Raw genomic sequence first — 13,673 nt, forward strand, 5'->3', positions numbered from 1 at the left:
GAGGAGATGAAGTAGAAAAAAATAGTCAAGTATAGATTCATCTGTATCCAACTTAAAGATTTATTTGAATGAGTTTTATTTTGGCCCCTTTCAAATGAAACCAATCATAGCTTTAGTCTTTCAAGTTTAGATGAATTGGACGTCCACTGCCGACAATGAGTTAAATCAAATTGGACAATCTGAGAGGGCTGGACGTCTAGTGCCGTCAGTGGTTCCTCATGAGTGCACCATAAGGGATGAATCAATTTAATGATTGAAAAGGGTAATGATATGTGATAAATATTATAAACGATATTTGGCATATTTTTCCATAAAATACTCCAAAATCGCAATTTAAAACTTTTAGGTTCATAACAAAGTATTAACGTGGCTAACGTACGTTAAATGTTGAAAAAATATAAAAAATCTAAAATATTCAGTTAATTTATCTATACATATATATATATATTTTAATTTCTATGAAAACCTGTTAAAATCATCTCATCTCATTTTGTGAACCGCTTGATCCTGTTAAAACAAGGGCAATCTATATCTTTAAAATACACGCTCCCTTTATTATAACGTTGTCTTTTTCGAATATCACTGACACAACATGGCCGATTAGTTATGACGCTAGTACAGATTGTTTTAAATCGAACTCTATATAAACTTGTCTCTCTTAAAAGGCTCCACCCAGTTTTTTCGTCCACGTGGACATGGACGTCACTAAAAATTCAGTCAACAAAAGATGCCTATTTGGTTTTAACGTACGTTTTAGAAGTGACATTTTGAACTTTTTTTGCAAGTAGAAATAACAGTGGTTACGTATGGACTTTCTGCGGAGTTTTTCTAAAATGTATTGTGGGGGCGCGGCCTGGTGACGACTCCTCAAAGTTCGACCCTTAAAGTTGGGACATCTGATGGAGGAAAAACACAGCAAAACGGACACTAGTTTTACCCCTGGTATGTGAATAAACTCCGTATTCATATTGGACAGTAAGACATGGCATAGAATTGGTGTTCTATATACCTAATAGAAACTCCTAAATTTCCAAGTTACCGAGCCTGCGCTCGCATCTGTTTGTTGTCGCTAACTCGAATGATACCCATCGCCAGCAAGTCAAGCCATATTTCTTCCTCACATGATGCTTTTATACATTCATTATTTTACAAATAACAAAGTGCGTAGTTTCATAGTCCACGATGAATTCAGTCAGCTCACTGGAAAATGTGACTTTGTTCCCAGAAGCTATTGGATTTGCATGCACGTCAAAAATCAGTATCCAAACGCGACAAAATAGCTTAAAATCGACACTAAAGCTAGATTAATCATGATAACGTAACTCACAATACCTATTGTAATCTTTTGTTGAACTCTGCGTGTCTATTACAACGAAGTACTTCTTCAATGCTCCTTTTTACCTGAGGTTCCTGAACGTCACTGCTGATTTTGTTAATAATTAAATGAAAGTGCCTGTTTATCTCCTCAGATCCAGGGGGTGCAAAAGCAATAAAAGATTCGTCCTATGACCAAAACCCTGAGGAAATTATCAGTAGACAGCTGAGCGAACAGGGCCGATTTGCCTATGCTGCCTTGTGTGGTGTGTCACTGGGACATTTATTTACTGGGAATGCAAACAGGTGATGCAAGCTAGATTGGAGCATGTCAACTTGAATACATATTTTTTTTAAAGGAAGAAATATATATGTGCTTCCATCCCCACATCAGTGCATTTAGGGGACAGTACCTGAAGGGTTTAGTTGGATGGCTGGACCTAGATGAATCTGTGATGCCCGTCATGGGGGCCTTCCTATCAGGCCTGGGATTTGAGGGCTCTGACACCTTTCTATCCACCCTGCGAGCTGAACCACTGATGGCTACCGGAGCCACCCCTATCATACAGGTATCACTTTTATAACAAACAGAACGTGATAAAAAAGTTTTTTTTTTTTTTTTTTTACATGTGAAATGTTCAGATAATTTGCAACACATTTTAGTGGATTTAATAGATACTCTTTTTAAAAGATGGAAGTTGGTGCCGTGTTATTAGATAAATTGTAAGAGGCTTCCCCATTGTTAACAGAAAAGTTGTTGGGTGTACAAGCAGTGGCCATGCAGTTTCTTTGTAAAACAAAAAGAAAAGTGGTCATTGTTTATATAGTCTTTTTACAACTTGACAAAATGCTTCTGTTTGTTTGGCCATGTATGTCCCCAGAAAGAAGAGGAAAAATGTAAATCAAATGATAAATACTATTTCCACATACAGTGCTACTCATTTCATACAATAGTGCTCACCAGTTTCCTCCCACAACCCAAGATCATGCATGGTAGACTGGTTGAATACTCGAAATAGCCCCTTGGTATGAATGTGACCAAGATTGGTTGGCCACCAATTCAAGGTGTCGGCTGCCTGGTGGCCATAGTTGACTAGGATAGAGTCCAGCAACCCCGTGACCCTTGTGAGGATAAGCGATATGGAAAATGAATGAATTAATGCATGATAAGATAAGATCCTTATTTTGGTTCAAAAACAAATAAAGGAAAAGATAGAGATTTGACAGTGATGAAAATGCCACATTTCATTGGAGTTACTACTAAATTTCTAGAGGAATGACTCTTAGCATGATGTTTTTTATTATTATTGCTAGTTTTTTTAAACATACTTATATTCTTTAATTGCAGGATCTCGTGTCTTTTTCTGTCAAAGATGGTAAGAAACCTTACATGTAAATTTACTACAGTTTAGTGAAAGTAATGGTCTGTAATTAATAGAAAACTTTTTTTGTTTTTATAAATGTTGTTTCTATTCTTGAAGCTTCTGGCTTATAGTTAGTATACTCCCTAGCTACTGTATATTGCATGATATAATGCTATAGTTTGAACCACAATTTGCTCAAAACTTTACAACTATTATTTGATCCACCCGAGACATAAAAAACAAGGTTCACTTGGGTTTAGTTTCAATTAAACAATCATTATTTTTTAAATAAATCATTTTTTTCTTAGTCTTTTATTTTTGTTTTAATGAAATATGTTAAATTCCAATGGCATCTTGACTAACCTTAAAAGTACCTATTGGTCCCAGGCCACTATGATGCCAGAGCAAGGACGCTAATTCGACACGTTGGCTGTTTGCTCCGAGTATCTCCGCAAGAGCTGGAAGACTTTGAGGAGACGCTTAGTGAGAAGCTGACGGAAAGAGGAGAAGAGAGCGAGTAAGTTGCTAAACGAGTGGGTGACCATTTTTGAAAGTTGATCTCGAAAAGAACATTGAGAAAAAAATGTAACTTCTGCAGCTGATTCCACTGCTTTCTTAAAACAGGGAAGAGTCATCCAGGCGACGGAAGAGAGAAAGGGGTCGGAAATTAAGACGCTACCTCCTCGTTGGACTCGCAACTGTTGGTGGTGGAACTTTGATTGGTGATTGTTCTTTGATTTGCCACACAGTTTATCGTGTGATTGTTGGGAAAATCTTGGCTCATTTGCGATAGATAGTACAATCAATAATGTTCCACTTCAGACGCACTGGTTGAAGACACTTGTCTATGACCGCTTCACACCATTAGCTTTGTGGCTATTGAGGTAAACAGTACTTAGGAAGATGTTAAGAAATGAGATTTACCCTTGTTTTCCAGGTGTGACTGGTGGGCTGGCGGCCCCTTTAGTGGCAGCAGGTGCCGGCGCTGTGCTGGGGGCCGGTGGGGCTGCTGCTCTGGGGTCAGCCACTGGCATCGCCATCATGGCCTCTCTGTTTGGGGCAGCTGGCGCCGGGCTTACCGGTGGGTGCAAAGTCATGTCAAATGAGTAAATGTTTCATCTAAATGTTCTAAAATACAGGGTGACCCAAAAAGATGCGTACCCCTATTTTATAGAATCTATAATAATAGAATAATAGAAATTTTCATGGGTACGCATCTTTTTGGGTCACCCTGTACAATACTTTTTTTCCCCTACTCATTCATTTCTTTCACCAGACATAGAGGTTTTGTTGTTTTTGTGAATTTTCTTTTCCACGTTTGCAATATTTTCTTCACTTTTCCCATCAGGTTACAAGATGAATAAGTGTGTCGGTGCAATAGAAGAGTTTGAATTCTTGCCGCTCAGTTCTGGAAAGCATCTTCACCTTACCGTAACAGTGACAGGGTGGCTCTGCACTGGTAAATACAGTAAGTGTTGATCATAGTTTTATTTTGAATTGGTGTTTTTATTCAAAACTTAATCTATAAGTATGAATACATGTTTAAAGTAAATGCAATACATACCCTGAAACTAGTAGCAGAATTGTATTCAATTTTGTAATGTCGTTCTCTCTTTCTCTCTTTGCCCACCAACACATTGCTTCCAATATTAAGTACTGTACTTCAAATCCAATAGTTAAGTAGCACTTAATTGGAAATTGCCACCCCATTGACCGGGCGTAACAAGCTAACTGCTCTTGTCCAGGCTCATTCCAGGCCCCTTGGTGTAGCCTGGGAGTGCGTGGGGAGCAGTACTGTTTGGTGTGGGAGTCACGTTTTCTCAGAGATCTGGGCTCGGCTATGACCTCTCTTTTAGATGGGCTGGTCAGCATGATGGCTCAGGAGGCCCTGAAGTACACAATTCTCTCAGGTAGGAGATTAGAAGATCATACCATGTGTTTCAAACATCTAGGGTGCATATGTTTTTCCACTCCAATCTACCATCTCGAGTCTTTTTTCATATGTTTATTTCTTTAGGAGTTCACTGAGCTGAAATCTCTGGTCATATTAGTCCGATCCGACCTGTTTTTAATTAAAATTGACGAGGGCTTTGTGATTTCATCTGTATTCACCACTGATGAGACCAATGCTTACTTAAGCTTCAGTGATGTATTTCTTCAACATCGTTGTCCAGGTATTGTAACGGCTCTGACATGGCCTGCCTCTTTACTGGCTGCTGCCAGTGTGATCGACAATCCATGGTGTGTTTGTCTGAACCGCTCAGCTGAGGTGGGCAAACATCTTGCTCAAGTTCTAAGAAGCAGACAGCAGGTAAGTGGGGGGGGGGGGGGGGGGGGGATTTTTAACACTATAGAAAGACTGTGGTATAGTGCATTAGCTGACTCATAAGATCAAAACTATCATAGCAACATACATAAGATTTCTAGGACATGATTTTGATTTGATTAATTGATTTGCAAAGAGAGACTTTTTATATTTTGTCATATGCAAGAAATCGCTTGGACTGGACATTCAAACTCTCTCCTCTATGTTTAAAGGGGAAGCGTCCAGTCAGTCTTATAGGTTTCAGTCTCGGCGCTAGAGTCATCTACTTCTGTCTTCAAGAGCTTGCTAATGAAGAAGGTATAAACAAGTTTCTTCCTTTCTACTGTGTGGTACCTATTTGCTATTATCCTTATCCATAGGCAAAACCACGTGATGACCAATTGCAATTACTAGCTTATGCTCATTTAAGGCCATATCGCCAAGCATGAGGACAATTGATCAAAGTTGATTGTGTTTTCGAGTCATTGCATTTATTTGAATTGTGAAAGGTGTCTCATCAATTGTAACTTGAAATGATCACATTATATTCACTTTTTGACACACTTTTTGATCAAGCAGGTCACAGTCATTGAAATGTTGTGCTTTACTGCGGTTCCTCAGGTAGTGAAGGTGTTGTGGAAGATGTGGTCCTGCTGGGGGCTCCAGTGGATGGCTCGGAGAAGGCGTGGGAGAGAATCACCAGGGTAGTGGCTGGGAAAATAGTCAATGGATACTGCAGGTAAGATGTATTCATGTATTAGAACAGTAGAACAGTAAGAAAAAAACTTGTGAAGTGTGATGCTCGTATCATCAAGGTTCCCTGTATTTGAATTCAACCCTTAGAAACGGTTTATTCCAGACATTTAACTATACCTGTTTTATTGAACTTCACATACATTACATTTTTATTGATTTGTTAAGCACATCTTTTTCTAGGGTTAGGGATTCAGTATTGTGGTAGTGTCCAGAGGGTTAGGGTCAGGGTTAGGGTTAGGGTTAGGGTGTGTTTAAATACAAAATGGTTAGGGTGTGTTTAAATACAAAATGGTTAGGGTTAGGGTGTGTTTAAATACAAAATGGTTAGGGTTAGGGTGTGTTTAAATACAAAATGGTTAGGGTTAGGGTGTGTTTAAATACAAAATGGTTAGGGTGTGTTTTAAATACGAAATGGTTAGGGTTAGGGTGTTTAAATACAAAATGGTTAGGGTTTGGGTTAGGGGTTAGGGTCAGGGGGGTCGGGGTTAGGGTTTCAGTATTGTGGTCGTGTCCAGACTCTGTGATGTTACATTACTTACCATGGTGAAAATGGGTATACTACTTGAATTCCTAGTTTTGGATGACCATTGAAGACTACTTGTTATTGTATTTCAATTGCGAATGCTAGCACTTGGAGAAGTTATAAATCTTTACAGCTAGATACTTAGAGGGAATGCAAGTTGTATTTTGTCAAGTCTTCTCAGCAGGATATTTTCCGCCTTTCAGGGGGGATTGGCTCCTTGGTTTCTTGTACCGAAGCTCAGCTGCTCAGCTCTGCGTTGCTGGGCTACAACCAATTAACATTAAGGATCGACGTGTTGTCAATGTAGACCTTTCCTCTGTGGTGAGTATATTTTTTTATTTTATTTTTTATTTAAGAAGGTCACCACGCCTCAGTTTTCAAGTGCACTAACCAATTAGTGCATGGTAGCAGTTTGCACAGATGGGTCATTCAACTAAAAAATATTCGGAAAATCTCTTGTGAAGGAAATTTAAATATAATAAAATCAATCCTTTAAGTATATGTAATAAATGAAGCTCAGGCAATAATATATGTTATAAATTGTTTTTTTTATTTCGGGAAAAGCCTTCATACATTAATTGTACATGATAAAACATAATTAGGAATTTAAAATCATTCCTAATTTTTGTCACATTGTTTCGGTTCCCAGCAGACAAGCAGTGGGGCGTGTCCTGCTTATGGCTTAAATGGGTACAGATCGGTGAAACTACAATCAAATCTTTAAGGCAGTCAAACAACTGCACAATTTATATTGAAAAGGTTAAAGTAATGCACGTAACATGTATGCTATTTAACGCTGCAATTAAGATAGCTGACTAAAAGAAACTTGCTCTGATGACCTCTTTGTTTCTGTTTAGTTGGTAAGTAAAGTGGGAGTAGCAGTTAAACGGTGGAAACCTCCTTATTGAACAATTGTACTCAATTTGCAAAAGGTTTTTTTTTTATTTCACTGCCACCATGAGGTGGCTCCATCTCAAAGTTGAGCTTTCAAGTCAAAAAATAAAAAATCAGCCAAACGACCGCTTATACTTCAAAACACATTGACATAATACTTCACTGCAACATTGTCCTAAAATTTCAAATCTCACAAATGAGCAACAAAAGGACGATTAAAAACCAAAACCTAAACAATTACAGTATAGTATTATTTTCTTGAAATGGAACAAAGGTTTTATGAAACACAAAATTACACATTTTTAAAGGAATCTAAGCAAAAGAATTTAGTGTGTTCATGTGCCATAGGTGAAAGGTCATTTAGACTACATGCATCAAATGGACACCATCTTGGTGGCAGTGGGAGTTCCCACCAAAGAGGTCCCAGGATCCTCCCTTGTACTTCCTCAACCCGTAACTCCTGAAAATGGCCCAACAGACACTCATCACCAATTTCAAATAAAGCACCCCTTGCGGGAAACACAGAGTCCCGTCCTGGAGACTTGTACGGCACACATTAGTGAGCAATCAACAAGGACTACAGAGATGGCCGATGGCTGGGATGTCCCAGATATATCAGAACTTTTGGATGCTCTCAATAGTGACGATAGCGAGTCCAAAACTCCACCCAGAACAGGGAACAATGTACCTACCCCTTGCGAGAGTGCCACTGGTGATAGACCTGTTTTTAATGAGAGTGGGGATGAACATATGTCTTGGAACTGGGAAGATACACACTGGACTGCTGAGCACGGCCACAAACAAACCTGAGCGATATTGTAGGAAGTTGCTCTCGGATTAGCTTCTTGCCAAACCATTTTTAAAAAATCAAATGAGATGAGAATTTTAATGATAAAGGCCTCTACTCAAGAGAGGATGACTCTGTTTGCCGCTCAATAGCATGTTGTACTGGAAAACTCAATTTAAATGAATGAAGGATGATGTACAGGCTCTGTTGATGAAGATCAAAGTAGAATTATCGCCAAAACTGAGCCGAGGAAACTCATAACCTTTTTTTTAAAAAAAAAAAGTTGTATTTATCTTTTTTTTTTAACAACTACTAAATACATTTCAGTATGTGTCCCCAATACTATTTATTAGAAGTAATTTCAAATTGCACGCAATATTGACATCAAAGGTTGAATTTTTTGCATGTGGGAACTAAAAGGGAATAAAGATGGAAATTAGTCCTTAGTTACAATTCTACATATTTCCATCTATTTGTTCATTAACATGAACATATAAATATGTTGGTTAATATGTGCTGTCCCCTTGTTAAATAAATCAAACTCAGTGTGCAGAAATTAACAAATAACAAAAACATTATATATTAAAATTGTAAAAACTATTATTGTATTAATTGTGATGTTTTCCAAGGATTGTGTACTCAATTTCAATGTGCACTGTACATTTCCTGAGGAAAATGGTAACGTCTTCAATACAAATTACCTTGCCAATATGGAGAATTACCATCAGTTAGCGTCCATCGTCAACGGCCAATAAAAATAGCTCTACTCTCCTTTTATTTTCTTTGTGGAAAAAAACCTGGGATCGAACCCTCGACCTCCAAACAGCGAGGCCGACGTACTAACCCCTCGAGCAATGGACCTTCACTACTGGTTTAAGTCAAATTTTGAAAAAAAATATTATAAATTGTCACAACTGAACTAAACCCCTTTTACCAGAAGATCTGTTAGTTTAAGAATCCAACTCATTGTTAGTTACCTTTCCAGTTTCCAGTCATACATACAATAGCTGATTCCATCACCCATTGAGTCCTTGTGTGACTACCTGATTAGGGAGAAGAAAAGGCAGTTCAATTTCAGCTTGCTCAGCATCCAGCAAATTCACGGCATCGGTGGCGGTGGCAGGTGGAGGGGTTGTGTCAGAAGCCCGAGGGGACGGGGGATCGCTGGAGATGTTGGGTTCTCCTGAGTTGCGCAAGGACAGGGAGAGTGCAGGCGAGGGTTGTCTTGGCACTCGTGAGGAAGAGCAGGGCAAGATTTTCCCAAGCGCTCTCTTAAAGTCCCTCATGAAGAGGGGGTAGATGATGGGATTCATGGTGCTGTTGCAGTAGCCCAGCCATGTAATAGCGTCAAAGAGTGCCAGGGGGACACAGTCGCAAACTGCCTGCATGAAAAAAGTCAAAGTCACTGCACTGGTATTTTTGGGCTGGTTCAGTAGTACTACAGTATTTTTAATGCCTGGCTCAGACTACACAATTTGAGTCCGATTATAGTCAGGAGTGGAGCTTTGATCTTAACAGCACAGTGTGCTCCTTTGATTTTTAAGAAACTAAAATTGGGAAATGATCCTGACTGTGGGCGGCCCGGTGGAGCAATTGGTTAGTGCATTGGCCTCACAGCTCTGGGGACCTGGGTTCAAATCCAGGTGACGTCTACCTGTGTGGAGTTTGCATGTTCTCTCAGGGCCTGTGTAGGTTTTCTCCGGGTACTCCGGTTTCCTCCCACATTCCAAAGACATGCATGGTAGGCTGATTGGACACTATAATTGCCCCTATTTATGAGTGTGAGTGTTTTGGTGATTAGCTGGCCACCAATTCAGGGTGTCCCCCGCCTCTGGGATAGGCTCCAGCCCCCCCCCCCCCCCCCCCCCCCCCCCCCGTGACACTAGGGAGAATAAAGCAAATCAGAAAATGACAAAACCAAACACTTTCCGATAACTATAAGTATGCACGTGTCCCTTTTTGATAAAGGGTTATATATAAATTTGACTTATAAGTGAGCCTGTGAACACTGTGATGAACATGAATAAACATTAGAATGAAAGAGGACTAATGGAGAAAGAGACAGCTGCTACAGGGCAGCTTCCAATACTATCAGGTTCAGATGGCGGGGGGGCTAGAGACAGAGAAGGTGTGTGTGTGTGTGTGTTTCACACACCATCTTGAGTGTTAGAAGGAAGATGAGCAGAAGTGCAGTATGTGTGCCTGTGTTCTACATTATCCAGTTCCTAGGCTAGGAGTGGATGGGAGGTGGGCTGGTTGTGAGGGGGCACAGATGGGAAATCAAAAATGCTAAAAAAATCAACACGTGTCCTCACCATTTCAGGATAGATGGAGTAATTTAGACTGAAATGGCAGTGAAATTCAAAAAGTGAAGCTGGAAAACAAGCATAAGTGGTGACTACTAAGTGTTATTTTCTTGATCCTGAAATGAGTCAGTCACACAGCTAAAATGTCAATATATAATGTATGTACTGAATGTCTGCTGGATATCGTGGACTTGATGACCAATTTCAAAAATAGACTGGTATCCAAGGTTCTATCTTGCTTGTTCATTTATAAAACACTAATGGTCATACAGAGATAATGATTGGAAAACCTCTGACTCAGTGACTGGTTTGTCTTAAACATTCATTAGAAGTAGAAAATGCATGGTGAGCTGATGTGACGCGTGAAGTCAGTGTACTTTACTAACCTCGGCCATGTTAGTGATAAAAAAAGGTAGCCAAGTGAAGAAGAAGAGTCCCAGGAGAACTCCAAGCGTCAAACTGGCCTTCAGTGCCCTCCGTCCTTGTCTGTGAGCTAGGTGACGCTCACTGTTTACTGATGGCTATGGACAGAAGTCAAATAGAAAGAGGATTCAATTCAATTTGTATAGTACTATATGTTCAGTATTGCAAGGATAATTGGTTATCTAACAAAAAAAGTGATATGGTAAAAATGTAATGCAGGGCATGTGCATTTTTTTTAATTCGGCACAGTAAATCAGGTTTATTCTTTAAGTCCAATAACGTAAAAAGATCCCAAAAAGCTGCAGAGACTCTTGTACTGCACTTAGTCCTGTAAGGAGTCACCTTTTCTTTGCATCATTCTCCCTTTACACAAAAAGGAAGAAATGATACTTTGTTTATTGCAGAGAATTTTCGCAGGTTTAGCTTCTCGCACCCACCTCCAATCTTTCATGTGTGAAAGTCTGTTTTATCCCAGCAACACATTCAAAACTAAAGTTATATGTATATATTCATTGAGATGTGCCATTACATCTTTGCCAGATTGTGGAATGCAGGATGCTTTCCTCAATCTTGGACTGACTTATTCCACGATCACCAAACCCAAGAAGCGCTTGACTCGAGATTAATAGTTTGGTCGAATCTGCATTATAAATGGATCAATAATAGTTCATCATTGTATGAAATTCCCTTTAGCACACCTTTATCTAGTTGATGTATTACTACTACTACTACTGTTGCTGCTAATATTACTACTACTACTGTTGCTGCTAATATTACTACTACTACTGTTGCTGCTAATATTACTACTACTACTGTTGCTGCTAATATTACTACTACTACTGTTGCTGCTAATACTACTACTACTGTTGCTGCTAATATTACTACTACTACTGTTGCTGCTAATATTACTACTACTACTACTACTACTACTGATGCTGCTAATATTACTACTACTACTGCTGCTGCTGCAGCTAATATTACTACTGCTGCTGCTGCAGCTAATATTACTAATACTACTACTACTGCTGCTGCAGCAGCTAATATTACTACTGCTGCTGCTGCAGCTAATATTACTAATACTACTACTACCACAGCTGCTGCTAATATTACTACTACAACTACTACTACCACTGCTACTATTACTACTACTACTACCACCACTACTGCTGCTGCTAATATTACTATTACTACTACTACAACTACGACAACAACAACTACTACTACCACTGCTACTATCACTACTACTACTACCACCACTACTGCTGCTGCTAATATTACTACTACTACAACAACAACAACTACTGCTACCACTGCTACTATTACTACTACTACTACCACCACTACTGCTGCTGCTAATATTACTACTACTACAACAACAACTACTACTACTGCTGCTGCTACTATTACTGCTACTACTACTACTAATACAGCTCAGTCTAGTGGATGTATAATACACTCGTCTACCACTACTACTACCACTACTACTGATGTGTTTTATAATTTCAAGATTCATTGACGATGCGCCAGTACATCTTTACTTACTGGTAAATTCTGTGGTACTGGGGCATCCTGGTGACTGCAATCATCAATGTCTTGGTGGGCTCCATCCCCAAGCGAAGGAGGCCGAGACGGTTCCCCGAGCGAGGGATGCGGGTGCGGTGGGTGGCTCAGGACCGCGACCCTTTTGGCCTGTCTACGAGCTGCCAGAAGAATTCGACAGTAGGTGAAGCATATGGCACTAGAGGGTAAAAAGAAGGTGAGCAAAGTTGCCACCAGGGCGAAGGGCAAGGTGACATTCAGCCGGCATTGAAAGCCAACACCTCGGAGATGGAAATCGGACGCCGGATATAGCAAATCCGAGCGGGAGCTGTTGTCGGTGCCTAAACTGTGCCACTTCATCTCAATGGGGAGAAAGGAAGCAAGCGCCGCCAGCCCCCAGGCAGCTCCGACCAGTAACAACGCCCGGGGCAGGGTCATCCTCTGCTTGTAGCGCAGCGGCGAGATAATGAAAAGGTAGCGATCCAGACTGATCACGCACAGGTTAAGAATGGAGGCGCTGCAGCACATGACGTCAAAGCAGAGCCAGACGGGGCAAAAGGCCGGCCACAGCACCCAGGCCCCGCACAGCACGTTGAGCATGGCGGGCGGCATGACCACCAAGGCCACCATGAGGTCCGAAAGAAAGAGGGACACCAAAAAGCAGTTGGAGGTGCACCGCAATGATCGGTGGGCAAAAACCAACACGATCAGCAACACGTTGCCGCACGCCGTGGCGAGGATGATGATGGTCAAGAGGAAGGCTAGCAGCCAGGGACCAGCGCCGCTGATGCTCCAAGTGCTGGTGATGGGGAAACTACTGTTGTAGCTTCTGAATGAGTCTGACTCAGACATGCCGCTGGTTGGAAAGTCAACAAAGTGGCTTCAATCGTCTCCTTGGGAACACGGAGCAAGCAAACGGGAGCAAGTAGACGACCCAGTGGTAAAGATCTTCTGTCCATTTGGATGCGTCCTTGTGTTGCTTTCACAAAAATTCCAAATAGTCTCATCCATACATGCCGACTCCTAAATCTGTTTTTTTCTCCACCACCTGGAGCAGGAATGAGTCACCTGCTAGAATAAGTTCAAAAGATGACTGCCATCTAAAAGTAGCAAGGAGCAAAACAAGAATTTCTTCAAAATTTCACCTCACCTCAGTGTAACCGTCTTCCATAAAACTGAGCAGAGCTTATGCTATGTCTACACTTCTTTCCATTCTGAGTCAAAGCAGGAAAGCAAAAAATGACATCAATTTCATTTTTAACCAGGAGCGCAACTATCGTCGGTCCTTTGTAACGGCGCATTTCGAGTCTCTCGCTCTGGTTAATCCCCGTGTCGACCACTCCAGCGTGCCTCCCCGCCAAGGCGCACAGATTCTGAGAAGGAGTGTGTCAAAGCATCGAGCTGTTAATGCATAAGCATGCACAATCACAGCCAAGATTTTCCAATTCCACATCATGAGCGA

The 13,673-nt window shown here is 40.6% G+C and overlaps 2 protein-coding genes across 2 annotated transcripts; one reads left to right on the top strand and one right to left on the bottom strand.

Annotated features, from left to right (window-relative positions):
* Positions 1 to 659: 659 nt before the first annotated feature.
* On the top strand, positions 660 to 8,211 carry tmco4 (transmembrane and coiled-coil domains 4). The gene is made up of 14 exons (XM_077728299.1): positions 660 to 942; positions 1,470 to 1,620; positions 1,709 to 1,883; positions 2,663 to 2,690; positions 3,066 to 3,195; positions 3,303 to 3,400; positions 3,616 to 3,759; positions 4,027 to 4,146; positions 4,424 to 4,588; positions 4,853 to 4,989; positions 5,217 to 5,301; positions 5,605 to 5,722; positions 6,466 to 6,583; positions 7,505 to 8,211. Exons 1-14 carry the CDS (start codon positions 900 to 902, stop codon positions 7,964 to 7,966), a joined length of 1,974 nt encoding a protein of 657 aa, XP_077584425.1. The 5' UTR covers positions 660 to 899; the 3' UTR covers positions 7,967 to 8,211.
* A 38-nt stretch (positions 8,212 to 8,249) lies between these two features.
* Positions 8,250 to 13,633, bottom strand: htr6 (5-hydroxytryptamine (serotonin) receptor 6). The gene is made up of 3 exons (XM_077728315.1): positions 12,215 to 13,633; positions 10,636 to 10,770; positions 8,250 to 9,325 (listed from the first exon to the last, which is right to left on the bottom strand). The coding sequence occupies exons 1-3, from the start codon at positions 13,061 to 13,063 to the stop codon at positions 8,960 to 8,962; spliced, it is 1,350 nt and encodes a 449-aa protein (XP_077584441.1). The 5' UTR covers positions 13,064 to 13,633; the 3' UTR covers positions 8,250 to 8,959.
* Positions 13,634 to 13,673: the final 40 nt, after the last annotated feature.

This window comes from Stigmatopora nigra, chromosome 1 (genome assembly GCF_051989575.1).
Source record: "Stigmatopora nigra isolate UIUO_SnigA chromosome 1, RoL_Snig_1.1, whole genome shotgun sequence".
Taxonomy (NCBI): Eukaryota; Metazoa; Chordata; class Actinopteri; order Syngnathiformes; family Syngnathidae; genus Stigmatopora; species Stigmatopora nigra.